Source organism: Nothoprocta perdicaria, unplaced genomic scaffold (genome assembly GCF_003342845.1).
Source record: "Nothoprocta perdicaria isolate Ctin4 unplaced genomic scaffold, notPer1 scaffold_74, whole genome shotgun sequence".
Lineage (NCBI taxonomy): Eukaryota > Metazoa > Chordata > Aves > Tinamiformes > Tinamidae > Nothoprocta > Nothoprocta perdicaria.
The window spans coordinates 801,401-818,926 of record NW_020456021.1 but is presented as its reverse complement, the minus strand read 5'-3'; the positions used below and the strand labels follow the sequence as shown (position 1 = coordinate 818,926).

Genomic DNA, 17,526 nt, shown 5'->3' with positions numbered 1-17,526 from the left:
TGGTTTCACAGTTGAAAAGGATTACTTTGTTGCTTCCAGTTAACTTCCATTTCTTTAGACATTTTGATTATTCGACATTTCAAATATTTCAGTTTATTTGCTCAAGAAATACAGTTAATTAATAGCAGCTAGATATTCTTTGAGAAAAACTGTTCACGTGCACATCAGTCTGCACTAACAAAAGTAAAAACTCACACAAGAGATTTTTGGTTTGTTGGTACCTGCAGGGCTGTTTTGTATTCTGCTTCTGCCACACRGACTATATGCACAGAGGTCTGCCTTTAAATTCCTTTCAATCCTGAAGAATTTCTGTTTAAAACAACAATAGCAACAACAGCAGCAGCAAAAATACTCATGACTGGTATATTCACTCAATAAAACTGTTTATAAAAGAGAAGTTTCTGCCTCTTCATTTTCACTGCAGGGATCTCCTGAGCTCTCTACGTGTTTTTTAAAGACTATCTCATTGGATCACAGAGTAATTTTGGCAGGAAATCATCTAATCTAACCTCACGCTCCAAGAACGGTTGACTGTYAGGTCAAACCAGGTTGCTCAGGGCATTGTGTCAGCAGGCAGAAAAAAAAAAGTCCTTTGAGGTTGGAGACTATCTGTGTGGTGAAGAGCTCTGTGCAGTACCAACCTGTCGCGTTGACGTTACAGTTCATGCCCATGGCCTTTCCTTCTCCTGCCACGCACAGCAGCGAGGAGCCTGGCTCTTTCTCAGCAACCTATAGGAGTCTCACCAAGTCATTCTCTTCTCCAGGCTCAGGCTGTCCAGCTCCCTCCACCTCCCTTGACAGGGATCCAGTTCTCTCAGCCATCCAGTTTATCCTGCACACCTTTTCTGTGCTGGGGAGCCCCAGTCTCTGAGGGTGACATTCTGATGTGGTCTCATGAGGGCTGAGCGTGGCCTCCCTTCGCTGGGCTCCCGCCTGCAGAGCCCGCCTTGTGCCTGGGCCTGCTCCCTGCTCTTTGCTCCACAGGAGCCCAAGGTCCTGCAGAGCTGCTCCCAAGCCCGTCACTCCTGGCCTGTTTTTCCCTCCCAGKGCAAAGATGTGTTGCTTGGCCCTGACCTCTTGTGAGGCTCACGAGCACTGCTATCACAGCAGGCTCTGCCTCCATGCCCCAAGAGAAACCAGTCAGGATGCGCTCTGGGAACAGGCTCCCAACCTGCCTCCACCTTTCAGCGCAGCAAGCCTGCGTGAACATGTCACCTCTCAGCGTCTTTCCATAGGAAACCTCGGCCCCTGCAGGCCCGGGTGAGGCCCTCCCGCTGGTCTGCACCGCACACCAGGTGCTAGTGAAGTCGGCCTGTGACGAGGCTGCCGCTGCAAACTGCGCTGCAAACTGCGCTGCAAAGGTGCCGCTGCAAACTGCGGCAGGATTTTAAGTGCTTCTATAAAGAAAAATGGGATCGACAAATCAGGACTTCTCTACGTCTCTTCGTGTGCCATTTAATTTATCTTTGCTCACACAGACCTTCCTCTCTGTTCAACAAGTGCTGCTCAGGCCCCGCCGGGGCCGTTACCGGCCGTTACGGCGCCGCCCGCCCCGCGGCGGCGACAGAAACCGAAACCAACCGCCGCCGCCGGCCCCGCCCCGTGACGTCACGCGGCGTCAGTTAGSGGGGTCGCCATGGTGACGGAGCGCCCGCCCCCTGCGCACATTTAAAGGCTCCGCCAGCGGGCCCTCCCGGGCGCGGTGGCTGACGGGAGCGAAGATGGCGGCGGCCGCCTCGGACCTGCTCACGGGCTGGTGCCTCTTCGGCCTCGCGCTGCTGGTGAGAGGCGGCTGCCGCGCGGGAGGGCCCGGCCGAGCGGCTCGCGCTCTTCTCCCCTCCCCTCCCTCTGCCTGCCGCCCGGCCGCATCCTCTAGGCCTTTCCCTGCCGGGGCCAGCCGAGGCACCGGCCCCTCTTTTACCCTATGTCAGACTCCGAGCTGTGCAGCTTCACTGGGCTCTGTGTCCTCCCTCTTCCAAGCTGTCCCTTCTGGTTTGGGGAGCGTCCCTTGGCCCTTCCCACCTCCCTTATCTCATCTGGGGAACTTCCCTTGGCACTTTACCCTTCCTTTTCCAAGCTGCTTCTGTGTCTTTTGGTCTGGGGAGTTTCCTTTGGCTTTTCCCCATGCCTGTCCTTGCCTAGGGAGCTTTCCTTGTCACTTTGTTCTTTTCTCTCTGTCTCATCTGACTTCTGTGCTCTTCCCTTGTCTTTTTTTTCCCTCTACCTTCCCCCTCCTCTGTGTTCTTTCAAGGTATCCCTTGCCTGGAGCTGGTTGACTGCCCTTTCACTTTTTCCCCTTAATCTGGCTGCCTGTTCTTTTTGTGCTTGTAGTGAGAGCTTAGTAGATATGTAATATCTATCAGTAAGTATCTAAGTATCTACTTAGTAGATACTAACTTAAATTGGTGGAGTCATATTTTAAAACTCTTTGGAAACTGAGGTTCTTAGACTGTTGTCTTCATGTCTGTATGACCAGCACTGTTTGATTTTTTTTTGTCTTATGAGTTCTACTCTAGTTATTGCAGCACTCCATTAGATAACRTAGCTGTTATGAATATAACACAGCTTCCTAGGAGTCAAGTGTGTTGGTGCTATCCTGGAAGTCAATATCAAGTAATAAGGTCTGACCTCAGTGGCTGAGTTCTGTAATCCTAATTATCCAGTGTAATAATTACCTCTTACTCTGCATTTCAGGTTATTCTTGTTTTCTGCTGGATTTACGTGCGCAAGTATCAGAGTCGACGGGAAAGTGAAGTCATCTCAACCATAACGGCTATTTTTGCATTGGCAGTTGCTCTCATATCATCAGCATTACTACCAGTGGACATCTTCTTGGTCTCGTATATGAAAAACCCAAATGGTACATTTAAGGTACTAGTTTGTTTTTAAAGTGCAGTTACTTGTGAAAAGTGATATTTTTGTTGAAAGAGGCTATATGTTCTTGACCTAAGGTAGTCAAAGTGTTTGAATACAGGTTAATACCTGTTTTATTGTTTTAAGTTTTCTGAGACTTGGTACTAGCACTACTACTACTACTACAAATACAAACATGCTTGTATTTCAGGCCATTGATATTTTTCTATCAGCTTTTGCAGTTTCCTAACACTATATTCTCTCTTAGCTGATTCTGCCCTAACTGAGCTACTTTCTCTTAAGATGTGGRGATTTGCTCTGTGAACTGATCTAAAATGCTTCAAGTTTGTCATGAGCCATTATAGTGATGTACCATCGCAACACAGTAGTGATTCTTCAGGAAAGTTTTCTACTGCAATAGCTTTAAAGAAATTCCAAATGCATGTGTACATCTTCCAGCATATGTTATAGGTAGTGACAACAAGCAGTTTTAGCTTTGCTGAAAGTCTTTGTTTTCAGGCATACGTTCATAGTTCAAAACTTCTGCAGAGAGACAATAACTCTGAATTATTTGATAGCACTACCTAAAAGTTGTCTCTTTTGGTGYCAATGTGACTTGCCAAAGTATTTACTGGAAATGAAAAGCTTGCAGCTGTAGTCCCTTCTGTTAGACAGCTTTGATCTACTCAAGGCTATTTGTTATGCTATACAGTGGTAGTTCTTATCTCCATGTTTTGCTTACATGTTTCTGTGTGCTTGTTATTTAACTAAACAAGGATTTAGTGTTTTTGAAGTTAATGCCTTCTGTGACACTTGGTGGCTACTGTTAAAAACAGGCYGTTCAGACTGGAGCATATTAATGGCTGGAACAACCTAACATTGAATTATTATACCTCATACCTTCTCACAAACACATGAGCAGCTTGAAGTGTCTTATTTCTTGTTTAACTATTTTTCTCCTAATATTTTTTAGGAGAGCATATGTCCAAATTCTTGAAACACTGCTTGAACATTCAGCTTAGCTTGGTGTGGAGTCTAGCTAGATTGTAATAAATTGGACCATTGGGAAGTCAAACTAGTGAGGTGACTTCCGCCACTCAAGATTTGTTTTGCAAAATGGAGGAGTAGTTCTTTGTAGGTTGATTTTGATTCTCGAATATACCTGTAGTGGTTACAAACTGCTCTCCACTTGGGGGGGGAAAAAAAGGCAACAGTCTGGAAAGTCAGCTGATGATGAGCTTTTTTATAAAGGAATGCTTGAGGAACTCCTTTCCAAGCTCTTTTCCACTTGCTGTTCACTACTTCAGCTACAGGCAGACTTTTTTGGTTACTTTCAAAGCACCCTTACATAAATTCAGAGAAGGTTCTTTAACACACTGCAGAAAGTAAATTAACTGTCTTGAGTACTGCTGTGCTAGAGACTCCTAATACGTAAGGGAAAATAGACAATGACTTAGTCTTATCTTGTAGTTGAATAAATGGATAAAAATAACAGGTTTGCATATGACTGGTGCATAAGACAACATTAAGTAATTCAGGACAAGTCCCATGTTTACAGTTTAAGTAGACTTTACTTTAGAATTGACCTATGACACAGCTTGGTGGCGTTATTGCTAAATAGTAACCAAATAAAGCTATAAAATGCTTTGGCTGTAAGTTTGTCTTCAGACATTATTTGTTCATAACAAATGCATGTAGTGTTTGAAAGACCCTATGTCTTTCTGTATGTCAGTCTGATCTTAGCACATCAGAGTAATAATCTAGTCAGTGAAATGATACAAATGGGTCAAGTTGAAAAATGACCAGGCATCCTGTAGAGATTAAGTTGRACTTTGCATTGAAGGGGGTATAACTGGAAGCCCAATACAAGTTGTGTACCTTGATTTGAGAAACTTTTGAGATAAATAGTAGGTTAAAGGTGGTAGAGGAGTCACTACTGTCTCTAATAGCCCCATGCAGCATGAAGGGCTGTTTTCTAATACATTTTCTCATAAAATGTATTTGTCTCTGCTTCTGAGATTGCAGAGCCCAAGTTGATTCCTGATGTGTGTGTAGCTGGTGCAGTTTTGACATTGTCTCCACATATTGAACTAAAATTGCATATAGCCTGCATATTGTCCCGTAATGGACTTGAAGTGATTACAGATAGAGGTGGTCTGCTTGATCTGAAAGCTTGAGGAAGCTGATAACAGCTGCTTGTAAACAGAAAATCCCTTTCTAGTTTAAAGGCTTGAGATTGCTTCAGGAACACAAGACTTAATGGCATCTGACCTACAAACAYGAAATTTAAAATAGTTTATTGTTCTCTGTAGAAGGAAGACAGATTTGAAGTAAGACAGCTCTTGAATGGGTGCATTCACTCCTCAAGCAACAAAGTGTYAGAGTTGAGTAGACTTAAATAGGTACTACTTATTGAATCATAAATGGGAGATTAGTTTTGCAGGCAATCTACTAATTACAATTCTACATATATACTACAATATGTAGTATGTAGTTTAATACAGTACGCATAGACAATTCTACTGTGCTACAATTCTGCTAAGCCTCTTGAAGAAGCTTATTGTATAGCTGCTTGAGCAAGACTAGAGGAAATGCTGCATCTTCTAGGAAGAAGCTTGTGAGCACTTAGACTGTGGCTATTTCCTATCCTTTTAGGATAGTTTGAAGAATTACACATGATGTGACAACACTTGGCCCAATCCTCGTTACTGGAGGAAGAAAGTGTTTCTTGTCAGAACTGGGTCCTTATTTATGTTGTGAAATAATAAGCRTGTTATCTTACATAACTAGTAGATAACAGTGAATGGTTTTAAAGTATTTTTTTCTTAAAGCTTGTAGAGCTACAGTGTTCCTGCAAAGAGTGTACCACTGTGGTCAAAACAAGAGTTTGAACCTATATGCCTAGAAGAAGCTCCTTTAGCTATTTACTTAAACTAGAACTTTCTTAAACTTTATTTATATTAATACTATAGCAACATTAGATTAATATATCTTTAATACTTGTAATTGTTTGAAGCTTGTGACTGTTTTAACTTGCTTTATGTTAAGGAAGGGCTCTGTTAGTAGTTCAGGCAAGCCTTCTCATTGCATATCCTTGAAATGTTGGTACAATGCTTGTCGATATTATGTGCTTTGAAGTATTCTAAAGCTATTATGATATGCATTCAGTAAATGGGCACAGTTTAAACTGGTAAATACCAAAAGGAATGGTTTCAATGACCAAAGTTATTCCCAGAAGTTCTTCGTATGAAGAGCAGAACAATGCAGTGACCAAACTCCACTGATGTTAAAGAATTTGGGGTCATTTGTCTTAAATTCTAATTGAAGATAATGAAATTTCACATGAGTCTCTTGTAAGATAGGCTCAAGTTTCATGTGCCCCGTATTCTTTGAACTTAAAACACTTGAGACTTTAGCAGTTATAATGGGTTGTTTAACAGGTTGTAATGGGTGAAAGAAAATGGGCTAAATCTAGGAGCTCTTCAAAAATTCTAAACTGACTTCATGTTTCACGAGTACAGTTCTACTTAAGGTACTTGCTTGGCAAACTGATATGTCRGTTACAAATTCTTTTGTTTTCTGTTATAAATTTGAAGTCCCATGTTTTGGTTATGGGCTAGCTCCTTCTCCAAATGACTGTGCTACTTTAAACTTAAACAGTTTTTTTTGGTATGGATTTTTAATGTCATCCTTACCCGTAGGAAAAACTCCCAAGATTTAAGAAGGTGACTTCTTTCTGTTAAAATCTTTCATCCCACTGTAGCTTAGCCTTTCTTTTTGATGTTCAGAGACCAAAATTTATGTATAATTTCCAAAGCGCTGCTGGAGTAGTGATGCCCCCAACTTCCAGTGAAAAGTCTGAAGTTTGTCTCAAGTGACTTACTAGGAACCCTATTGTATGAWGTGAAGGGATGTCACTGTTTGAGTAAGACTGCAGTTTAAACCAAAGGTGGTAGCTGGGATTTTCTGTCCTTAACGCTGTTCCTCATAACTGTTCTGCAAGTTGATTTTGGAAAAGAATGACTTGGTCAAATAATAGATATGAAAGTAGTTAAGTTTGAGCTCAGGATCAAAGCCCTAAATGCTTTTATGGGTCTGTGTTGTGGCAGAATTTTTCAAAAAGAGTATTCACCAATTTATAAAAATAAACTTTAGAGCTTTAATCAGCATATGACTCTGGATAGGACCTGCAGGAAAACAGTCTGTCCTTTATTTTTTTCTGCTGTAAYGAGCCTCAGTTCTTGGACCCAGAAAGTTGTTTGGAGTGCAGTTAATGTCCGGGTTTCTTTTAGTGTCTGCAAGTAATTCAGTAGCTCACACTTGTGTATGGTTCAAGTTTTGGTCCAGCTAAATTGCAAATCTATTACTGAACAGTTGATGGCTTGAAGTAGCTATGTAAATACTGCTGAGGCTGTAAGTTGTATTATGCCCTGTTGCAGCTATCTGCCATATCTTGCTGCTACTGTATCTATAAAATAAAAGTTTTGGTTAATCAGTCATGGATAAACTGCTTGCAATYAGTTACCTTAAGCACAAACATCTGGATAATGTGGGAAGTGGTAGAASGTGCTTGATAGCTGCCAAAGGCACCTGTAAAATCTTTTCTCCATAAAGCTGCTCTGTGTATTCCTCTTTGCTCCACTGTGGTACCGTTGCTAACAGATCACCRGTAACTTTTTAGAAGTAGTCTGCTTTGTGTGATACTCTTAAGACTGTTAGGTTCTTAATCTTATGAAAAAGGATCTAAACGCTAAGAATACAGAGAATTGTACTTTATCAATATTTAAACTCAAATGTTGTTTCAATGTACAAAAAAGTTTCCATGTGTTTATATAGATGGCTATTTCTGAAGTGTCTTTTTCAATGTAAAGCCCTAGCAAAGCAAATTCAATGTAAAATTTGATTTTGTCTCTTTCCATTGAGTCACAACTAGCAAAAAACTGAGTTCACAAACTCCAGTTTGTTACCCTGTTTCTACAGCTGAGCTTTAGTTAAGCAGTTCACAATCTCAAGTGGTGTTTTGGAGCTGTAATCTTAGCAGTTCCCTGTGKGAGCTTTGCTGATACAAAACTACTTGTTTCAGGGGTATTGCCTTTAAAATGACTAGTCCTTCAATTACTGCTTATATATGCATATTCTAAAGAGTTGCAAAGCAGGTGTCTTTAAGAGCTCCCTTCATCCAAAACTGTAGTTTTGTGGCCAAAGACAGTAATGCCTGAAGCAACTCTCCCTTACATTGCAATACTAAGGGAAAGAAGGTTCTGCTCTATATGGTCAGCTCTGGGGGAAGCTTGTGGTGTAACAGATAAACCTTTAAGGTTGTCCAAGCTGCACTACACCAAACTACAGACCTGGGCTATTCATGCAGTTTAGTAGTTCACAGGTAGCCTCTTTGCTGATGAACTGTTCTGCTTCAAGCGAGCTTGCAGAAGGCACTTGGCATGAATGCTCAGTGTCAATAGCAATTCTAGAGCCCAGAAAGTGAGATTAGAACTGAGTAACCACAAGGACGCTTCATCCTGAAAAGCAGCTTACATAGCTCTCAACTCTGTTATGTTGTCTGATATATTAAAGCTTCATAGAAGCAAATGTGTAAATTGCTGCTTTAATGTTTAAGTACAAAATGAAGGTAAACGTACTTAGTTGTCAGCTGCTAAAATGTGTAACAACTATGGAAAACTCTGCATGGTAAGTAGTAAATTCTGTATTTAAATTGTCTTGATGTATAGAAAAACAGAACTTTAATGAGGTTAATGGCAAAAAAGTACAGGTAGACGGAAATGTTTTTCTGAAATGTAATGCATTAATTGGTCACTTGTTATTAAATAAGCTCTTTAAGTTCCAGGGTTTAAAAAAGATGTATTCTCCACTGCTTTGCTTAAATGGCTTATACAAGCCATTTTTGTAGTTCAAGAATGCTGTTGAAGTGTTCTTTTGTGATGTTAACTGCTTGTGTCCTTTATTGCTAGGACTGGGCTGATGCTAATGTTTCAAGACAAATTGAAGACACTATACTCTATGGATATTACAGTAAGTATTCAATGTCTAATTTATCAATTGATAGAAACAAATACTTTTAAGGGAAATATTGCTTTGAAGCTTGTGATTTATACCGAATTGTTCCTTTTCCTAGATAAACAAGGCTCTTGAACATAAAAACTCCAAATGTAAAAGTAATGTTTAAGTGTCAGATGTTCTGAAGACCAGTACAGGAAAAGAGTAATGACACTTTCAATTGTGAATATGCATCCTATCTGTGTATTTTGACTTTGTTACTTTTGTGGCACTTAACATTCAGCAGTGTCACAGCTTTCTGCATTGAAGTCAGTGTGAAACCTGTCTTCCTTCGGTAAAATCAGTGCAACTCTTACCACATCACTTGTGTTGTGAGCATTCACCTCCAGCAACTACAATATTCAGAGTAAGTAGATAGAGTAGATGAGTGTAGTAGAGCCAATCCCAGGATAAGGTGAGACAAATCTAATAGATCAATCCCAGATGAGACAAATCTAATAAGATTTAGAAATGCTGTGTAGTTCTAGTCTTTTAAAGTTGCCCTATAATCATGATCTAAGGATGAATGAAGATATTTTAGGTATCTGTGGAAAATACTGTTTACCTAAATTGTCTCAGCTAATGATACAAATGYGAAACAAAAGCAGTTACTGAAACTTTTAGTCTTTGAATATTTCAGATCAAGAAATATTTAACTTCAGAGTGGCCTTTTCTGTGCTGAGTTACAAAATACTGTTGAAAGAAACATTCAGGCAAACAAGCTAAGAGTATGTGACTTCCTGCTGAGAGTAATCTAAAGGCAATAGTGCAAGAACAGCTGTGTCTTCAGAAAATGTGGACTTTAAATATTTGCTCATCTTTCACCAATATCTTTCTGTACAGCATAGCTAAATATATTGTTTTACTTGTTAACTTGTGGTTTGGTTAACAGCCCAAGGGTTTCATAGTTTCTTACGTGAAATCTTGAAACCCTTCTGTGAACACTTTTCTACAGATTTGTGAAACTGATGTGGAAAATGACTAAAATAGGTTAGACTGACCATTGATTCTGTCCTAACAAGTTAGGAATAGTTRTTGGGGTATAAATGTCTTTTCTCAAATTAAGACAAGACAAGAAGTTATGATTTAACTTCAAGATTTAGGTGATATATTGAAAAGTTCTGTAACTTCAGTAAGTTCAGCTAACAGATAAATTATGTGAAAATGAAATTTTCACTACTTAAATGGAAGGCAAAAGTAATTTTAAAAGTACCATTATGAATCAAACTTAAAGCATTTTTGTGTTTTAGTTTTAATAATATCATATGATGGTCAGCTCCTGCTCTTTGAGGGGGGGGGAAAGGCAAAGCAACTTGAGTTACAGGGAGTTCTTTTGGTGCTATTATACTTTAAGAGTTTTGGGAAATAGCTCTTAAACTAATGCAGGGAGATTTATGGAGCTCAGTAGGTGGTTAATYCTAATTCAAATACCACATTGCAGAAAGTTAGCTTTCTTATTTGGTTTTATTCAAAACATCAGTGATTAAATTTCTTTAAAAGGGATGACTTTGGGCAAATTCTGAACTAGGTACACTTCARGCACTTGAAACTAAAATTTTCTACACTTTCAGATTCAAACCTAAAAAACTTAAAGAATTTTTTTAGGCCTGTCTGGGTAGATCTGCATGTAGTTGTATAGGACTAATATTTCACAGCATATCCTCCAGATGGTGGTAGAGATGCTTTTCAGAAGTCCTTATCTTCTCTTTTGTGATTTGAATTTGAGGAACTGATGAATCTTTCATAGATCAATTTGAAGTGAACTACAGCCAGTGCAGACTTTTCAAAAGTGCTACTTAAGTTCTGTAAAAAAAAAAAAACTGAAAGCTTCTGCTCCAGTAGGTCCAGTTCCCTGCTGCTTTTGCAGTGTGGAGAAATGAAAACTGAGGGAGTAGGTTTAACAAATCACCTTTCTAGTCTCTTATAGCAGTATTTGATTTGTTTTTCTACTTGTGTTCTCTTGTAACAGTATCCTGTCTTGGCATTTGATAAATAGCTTCAGAGGAGATCACTCACACTAATATTACTTTTGTACTCAATCCTAATATCAAGAATGAGTACCAGTTCTTTGCTATCTTTCCAGAAAATGTGCCGACTGTGTGTTGTATTTGGCTCTTGTAGCTGTATGGTCAACTGCACCCCCTTAAAAAGGCTATTCCCTGGAAGCCTGCCCTTCAAAACTAATCAAGAACCTAGCAGCTAGCAGACACCTAGAAGAGGCTTTTGCTTTCCTCTCCAACTCTCCTGGTCTAATATTCTGACATGACTTAATTTTATCTGTATTTCCTTCTTTTCCATGCACTTCGTAGTTACAAATCAGTGGATCATTCTGGTGTTCACGAGTCCAACTTAATTTTCAAAACAGCTTTCTGGGCAGCATCAGCACYTGGGAGCAGTATCACTGGAAATGGAGACTCCACTGTTCAGACAGTAAAACATCATATAAAAGCATGAAAAATACTTTCAATTATTCCACAATAGCCAGTGTATCTTTTAGCTGAAGTTGTACACAATTCAAAAATGAACTGAAATGCGTTMACTTGATTTCTCTAGTGAAAACTACCCATCACATGCATTTAACAGCATTCTTATGGGTAGCCAATCCTTCATTCCAAGTTTTGTGTCTTAATKTTAGTCTGTTTTGGGTTGTCTAAAAGCTGGGATTTGAGGTGTTCTGCTGATATGTCTTATTGCTGAGTTGGGGTGATTTTTTTGATTTGAACTTGGAGAATGGGTTAAATTGACAGTTTTGAGTATCTAAAGGATGCCACTGACAATGAAGTGATATTCTTTACTACTACAATATGAAATTCAGGAATAAGGACTTCTTTTATGTTTTCACKTCATATAATTCTTTCTCCTAGCTTTGTACTCCATCATACTGTTCTGTGTGTTTCTGTGGATTCCTTTTGTCTATTTCTACTATGAGGAGAAGGAGGAAGATGAYGGCAACACATGCTCTGTAAGTTTGCTATGGCAGATAAAAAATTATCCGTGTTCCTTTAAAATGATGACCATTGCTGCTCAAGTACCATAGAGGCCACCATAGAAAACCATATTAAAATACTTTCTTTTCAGATGCTGCTTTTTAAAAGGTAGGTAGCAGTAACTACTGAAAACTAGCACATATTTTTAATGTACTGAAACCTTCTGTGATTTGTGTGGTATTCCTGTGCACTGCAGGAAAAGCTAGGTACATACTAAGCAGGCACTACTTGAAGTGAAAATGCAAAAAATGAGCCCTTTAATCGTTCATTATGATCACTCCTAGCTGTTCAGAGTAATTTTAACTTAAAGAATAACTGTAGCTGTAAGCCTATTTTTATCCTAGCTTTATATAACTAGGAATTATACTATAACTTTATATAACTGTTTATATAACTTTCTATTTAAATAGCTTTCTGTTTAATATACAGCAGGTCAAAACTGCTCTCAGATACACTCTGGGATTCCTCACAATTTGTGCAGTTCTTCTCTTAATTGGGTAAGTAACGTATTGAATCTTGAGAAAAAGCAAATAGAGCTTTATGTGCAAAAGTAGAAACAGGTGGCTCATGATATAATGGTACTTGCATCTTTTGGGCATCCTGTATCAGCGTTTAACAGAGTGAATATTGCCTGTGCTTAGTACTCAGAGTTCTCAAAGGGAAGTGCTCTGGAGAGGATCTGTTAAAATACTGTAGTGTTGCACTTGCATTAAGTGCCTTGTATGATAAAGGCTTTTCATTTGAAATGCAGGTCTTAAGTGGGGGAAAACTTCTGCAGCAAGTACTGTTATTCTGAAACACCACAGTATTACAAATTCTAGTTAAGCTCATCATTAAACATGGCATGCACACTTACATTTAATGGTTCTAAATTATGCTCAGTCATAAACTTTCATTCAGAGTTTTGGCTACAGCAATAAAGTTGGTAAATACCTGTTAAATGGATGCTAAAATGAAGTAATGACATATGAAACAGCAGAGTAAAATTCAACCAGTTTTGATAAACACTTCAATATAGACTTCAGTTTTATGACCTTCCARTTAAGAAAAACTTATTTTTTACTGTGTTAGAGGAGATTGGCAGAGCTTGAGTAAACTCGATCATGACTTAGAAATTCTGCCCCTGAATTCTCAAGTTGTTTTTCTGTTCGTTATCTTGCATCATAGGTGTGTATGTATATACTGTGTATATATGCCATATAAAACACAAGTTTAGAAACTTTTTTGCAGTATTGCTTGTAGCCATGTTCGAGCTGTGGTCCGTCACTTTCTTGATGACTGGAAGCATGTTCTCATTTGCAATTTGGTGGATCACCTGACCACTTGATTCTTGTTTTTCTAGTTATTTTCTCCTCTTATTCCTGCTTATTCMAAGTATTCAATGCTTAGAGCTGCTTAGAGCTCAGAGCTGCTTTGACATCCTTTTGATGCACTTGTCAGTGAGATTGACTTTCAAACCAGGTAGCTGCAGTGCTTTAAGCTTATTGCTAAAGGCTGGCAGCTACATTAAAACCACCTGTGGAGAAGTAATTTTAATATACACATCCATGGCAGTGAGCTGGAGTTTTAGATTGTTGTATGGATTTTACCATCTTCTGCATGCTCTCTACTCGTTTGAGACACTTGATGCATGGAATTTGTTCATCTATCTGTTTTCATGCTCCTTTCCTTTAGTCTCCTTATAACTGGACGCTAGTTGAAAAGCATGTGTAATGYTTGCTTTGGCTTCTGCTCTGCTTATTGTCCTTTGAGAGTTTGGTTATACTGTCAACAGCAAATGTACATTTTCTAGTTATCAGTGAACCTTGTAAAAAATGTAAACCCTCACTTGCTTAGCTACRGAAGCAAAACAGTTTTGCCTGACCTCTGGTAACTTTTGATCTTGCCTTAATGCTGTTCTACAGAAAGAATATTATAATATGCATTCTAAAAATGAAATATTGGTTAAAACAATCAAGCATATGTCAATTTCAGTAAATACTAGCTTTAATCTACCTCTTGCACTGTCAAGATCCTAAAAATAAGACTTAAGTTGTTTAAGAACAGGAGCTTTTAATTTGCCTTGCAGGGCAACAGTCTTGTTTTTGACATACTAAAATAAAAATAAAAGCACATGTGCTTTGTAGTTTTACCCTAACCTCTGAAATGCGTGCTCATGTTCTGTGCTTGAAATGTAATGTATACTCCAGGAAGATGCAAGTTTATTAATTACTGGGTGTGAAGCAGGAATTGGAATCTTCTCTGTACCCTTTTTTATGAAAGTCCAGGAGACCTGTAATTATTTTCTATAGTTCTTGCTTTGGRTTCTTGCATCTTAAAGTTCTCTTTGTGACCTTCCATGTCTTGGAGGGAGTAGAGATGCTTATGTCCAGAAGCTGTTTTTTGTTGTGTGTTTTCTGGCTGTTCAACATAAGCTATTCTGAGATGCTGATAAGTTGAAGAATCTTATGTGTTGGACTTGAGGAAAAAAGCTGACAATAGGAAGCCTTCAGACAAGAGGCTGCACTTAATGTTTTTCAAAACACTTAAATTCCCTGCTTGCTGGAAGGTCAGATTGAAACCTTCTTGCTCTGCAGTTCAGTTTTCTCAGAACAACTACCAAACAAGGAACTGAATGCAGAAGACTTGTTACTAGAGCTGTAATTGTGGAACATCATTTTTAAGAGCTTTATCCATGCTAAGCATACAATTATCTTGAGCTATTACATTCTGTCTTCCAAAGGTGTGAATTTATAAAATCTGATTTCTGAAGTGCCTCTTAGTCTTGGTACTTCTTGATCCTCTGCCCATGAATTAACCAGGTTAGTAAATAAGATTGATATCTTATAATGAAACCTGAATGCAAGATCGTCACCTTTTAAGACTGGTAAACAGAAAATTTTGTTGAACACAAACCAGACTATGCACTGGTTATATTCATAGTGTATGAGAAGAATGTAAATGGAGGGAAATATTCTAGATTTTTTGTAAGCTTAAATTCAGATGATTTTTCTTCAGGAATAAATGGATTACCGTTTCCTTAATATGCAAGCACAGTTTCTGACCTTTGGCTAATATAAAAAGTAGTAAGAGCTCTCTTTTTCTGTTACAGTGCTTTTGTCCCATTGGATATTCCCTACAAGAAGAATTCCACGGAGTGGGAGAAAGTGAAGTTACTATTTGAAGAATTTGGAAGTAGTCGTGAGTCTGAGATTTGTCCTATACTTTCAGATTTATTTGGGCTTCTTTATCATAGATTAGTAGCAAGGATAATAGCTTTCTGAAAACTAGGTAATTCTATCCTAATTTGATTCTTAGCTTGCTTACATTTTTTATCTGGAATAAGACTGTGTTCCTTCAGAAAGGAGACACTGACTGTGTCTAACCTTCGGTGCAATGTTAATTTGACATTAAGGATGACAAAGCTGTGTCCTTGATACCAGCAATGAAGGACTTGGAAGGTGATTTTTACTTTCTTCCATGAGCCTTTATTTAGCACAGCTTTGCAGTGTTGTGTGGGTACCCTAAGACTAATGAAGTTCAATACAGTGGATGTCCTGCCATAAGGAAAAACAGAAGCACATATATAATGATTAAATGAGATRCTCATTTTTATAAGAATGAGACCCCATAAATAGCTCTTTCTGTTTGTATCCCAAGGGCCCTTAGAACAGCAATATCTTGCTTGATATCACTAGTTTATATGTCTATGCAGTAACTGAATGAGAAGCTCACTTTAGTGCTTACTAAAATATTCCTACATATTCTTTTTTGTACAGAGCTAGCATTCTTTGCAACTTGAGTTTAATATCAAATTTAACTCTTTTTGTGGTGCTACTATCTTTAGTTTGGCATGGTCCATTTTGCCCCATTTTAGGGAGATGAGAGGTTGTGGGGTAGAATATTAAAGTGGCTCAGTTTAGTTACTGTGAATGGCTACAAACATGAAAGTGACTTCTTGATGTTACCTTCTAAAACTAGTGCTAGCATCCTGCTGTTAGCTAATGTGTTCAAGGGGGCTTCTCTGAGTGCAGCATCTAGTTTTTTTTGTGCTCTGGCAGAGTTTCTGCTGCTGGTTTGCAGAAATCAGTGCTCAGGGGATTATTTTTACCTGAATTGGTATGATTTCTCTGGAGGGGTCCTTAACTCTAATATATGCTGGCCTTACAGTTTCTTCCTTACCCTGCATAATGCCTGTAGTGTTTTCCCTGAGCTTCCATAGGGCTCTTAGTTCCAGGAAAGTCATCTTTAATCCAAAGCCCTTCTATGGTATCAATAAAAGTGATTAGGTAGTCAATGCTGTGGACACTGGTTTATTGCTGAGGGGTTTGTCACTTAGTGACTCCATGTTCTGTAGTAACTTTAGTCTTTACAGTAAGCTCCTCTAGTCTTGTGTCCTTCTGTCACATCATTAGAGTGGAACCCCTATCTGGGAGAGCAAGTCTGTTCACTTACATCCAGGCAGTAGCAATGAGTGGCTGCTGTGGGAGGTCAGTCTTGCTTCCCTTCTCCCTGCACTGTTAACTTTCAGAGCTGGTTCAAGGGAATGTGGTGAATCAGTTCAGGGAGCTGAACAGATGGCCCGTTTTCCATAGGGTGAGTTAATAGCTTTTTGTTTCTTAAATCCCTGTAGTCTGTCACTTGAAAGTGAAGGAGGAATTCYGCGGCTGGTAAGGAGTGATTGGAGATTGGATGGCCATTGCAGCTTAGAGTACCTTAGAAACAATGTAGAAATGCATCTGGATTCTGACTACTGACATACCCTACCTTTTTTTGTGAAAGGCTTTGTAGCCTCTGCACATTTYAATAAGTTTTATGTGAATTGTCTTAGTCATTGGTAGATAACTGCAGCTCTAGATGTCTTCATAAGCCTAATGAGTTTAACTCTTAAAAATCTCCAGGAAAGTAATGTAGGAAGCAATATTCTTTGGGAACTTTCAACACCTTGCTCTTATTTTGCAGATGGTTTGACTGCTCTTTCATTTTCCATTAGTTCCTTGACTGTGATTGGAATGTTGGCAGCCATCACTTATACAGTAAGTTGCTGTGCATATTTCTGTRTGTATTTCTACTCTTTATTCATGATGCTTGTGGATATCGGACTACACTTGTAAAGACTCTTCTCATGCTAAGTAATTTCACTTTATAAAAATCTCCGCTCTTTATTTTTAAGACCAAATTCATAGATTGAGGAGTAGTTTAAATTAGAGAATCTCTTCAGTACTCACATATAGATTAGCTGTTAGTTCAATATATTCCCCTTTTCCCAAGGAAGAAACTATTCATAACTCTAATTTTCTCTCCTGCCTGTAAACTGGTCTTAATCCAGCAGTGGAGAACCAAGTATTGCTTCTTCACTGAGACTTTATCCTTGCAGAGCTTTCCAACTAATACTGAATCAGGCAGWTAACTATTCAGTGAAATAGACAAATTACCCTTCATTGTAATTGTTTGGTTGTTGTTGGTGGTAAACAACTGTTCTTGTTTCAGTGACTGAAATGACAATAACAGCAATGTTTTAACAGATGTTTTTGTTTTACAACTTTGTAATTCTAGAATTTGACTTGAGGTGAATATTTTTKCATATTTAGATTGTTTGGTGTATGAAATATCTGCAGCATTCCCAGCAACTTATGGCCTCAGTGGTAAAACT

The 17,526-nt window shown here is 38.7% G+C and overlaps 1 protein-coding gene across 2 annotated transcripts in view; it reads left to right on the top strand.

Moving 5' to 3' along the window:
- Positions 1 to 1,706: 1,706 nt before the first annotated feature.
- Positions 1,707 to 17,526, top strand: part of LMBRD1 (LMBR1 domain containing 1) — a 50,037-nt gene continuing 34,217 nt past the window's right edge. Inside the window, exons 1-7 of one of the 2 annotated variants that reach the window (XM_026051265.1) lie at positions 1,707 to 1,781; positions 2,695 to 2,871; positions 8,823 to 8,883; positions 11,772 to 11,869; positions 12,324 to 12,391; positions 14,986 to 15,074; positions 16,836 to 16,909. In XM_026051265.1, the coding sequence (XP_025907050.1) occupies positions 1,722 to 1,781; positions 2,695 to 2,871; positions 8,823 to 8,883; positions 11,772 to 11,869; positions 12,324 to 12,391; positions 14,986 to 15,074; positions 16,836 to 16,909 (627 nt within the window). In that variant the 5' untranslated portion in view covers positions 1,707 to 1,721. Of the gene's footprint in view, positions 1,782 to 2,694; positions 2,872 to 8,822; positions 8,884 to 11,771; positions 11,870 to 12,323; positions 12,392 to 14,985; positions 15,075 to 16,835; positions 16,910 to 17,526 lie in introns of those variants that run through there. The other variant, XM_026051266.1, reaches the window with a different exon arrangement.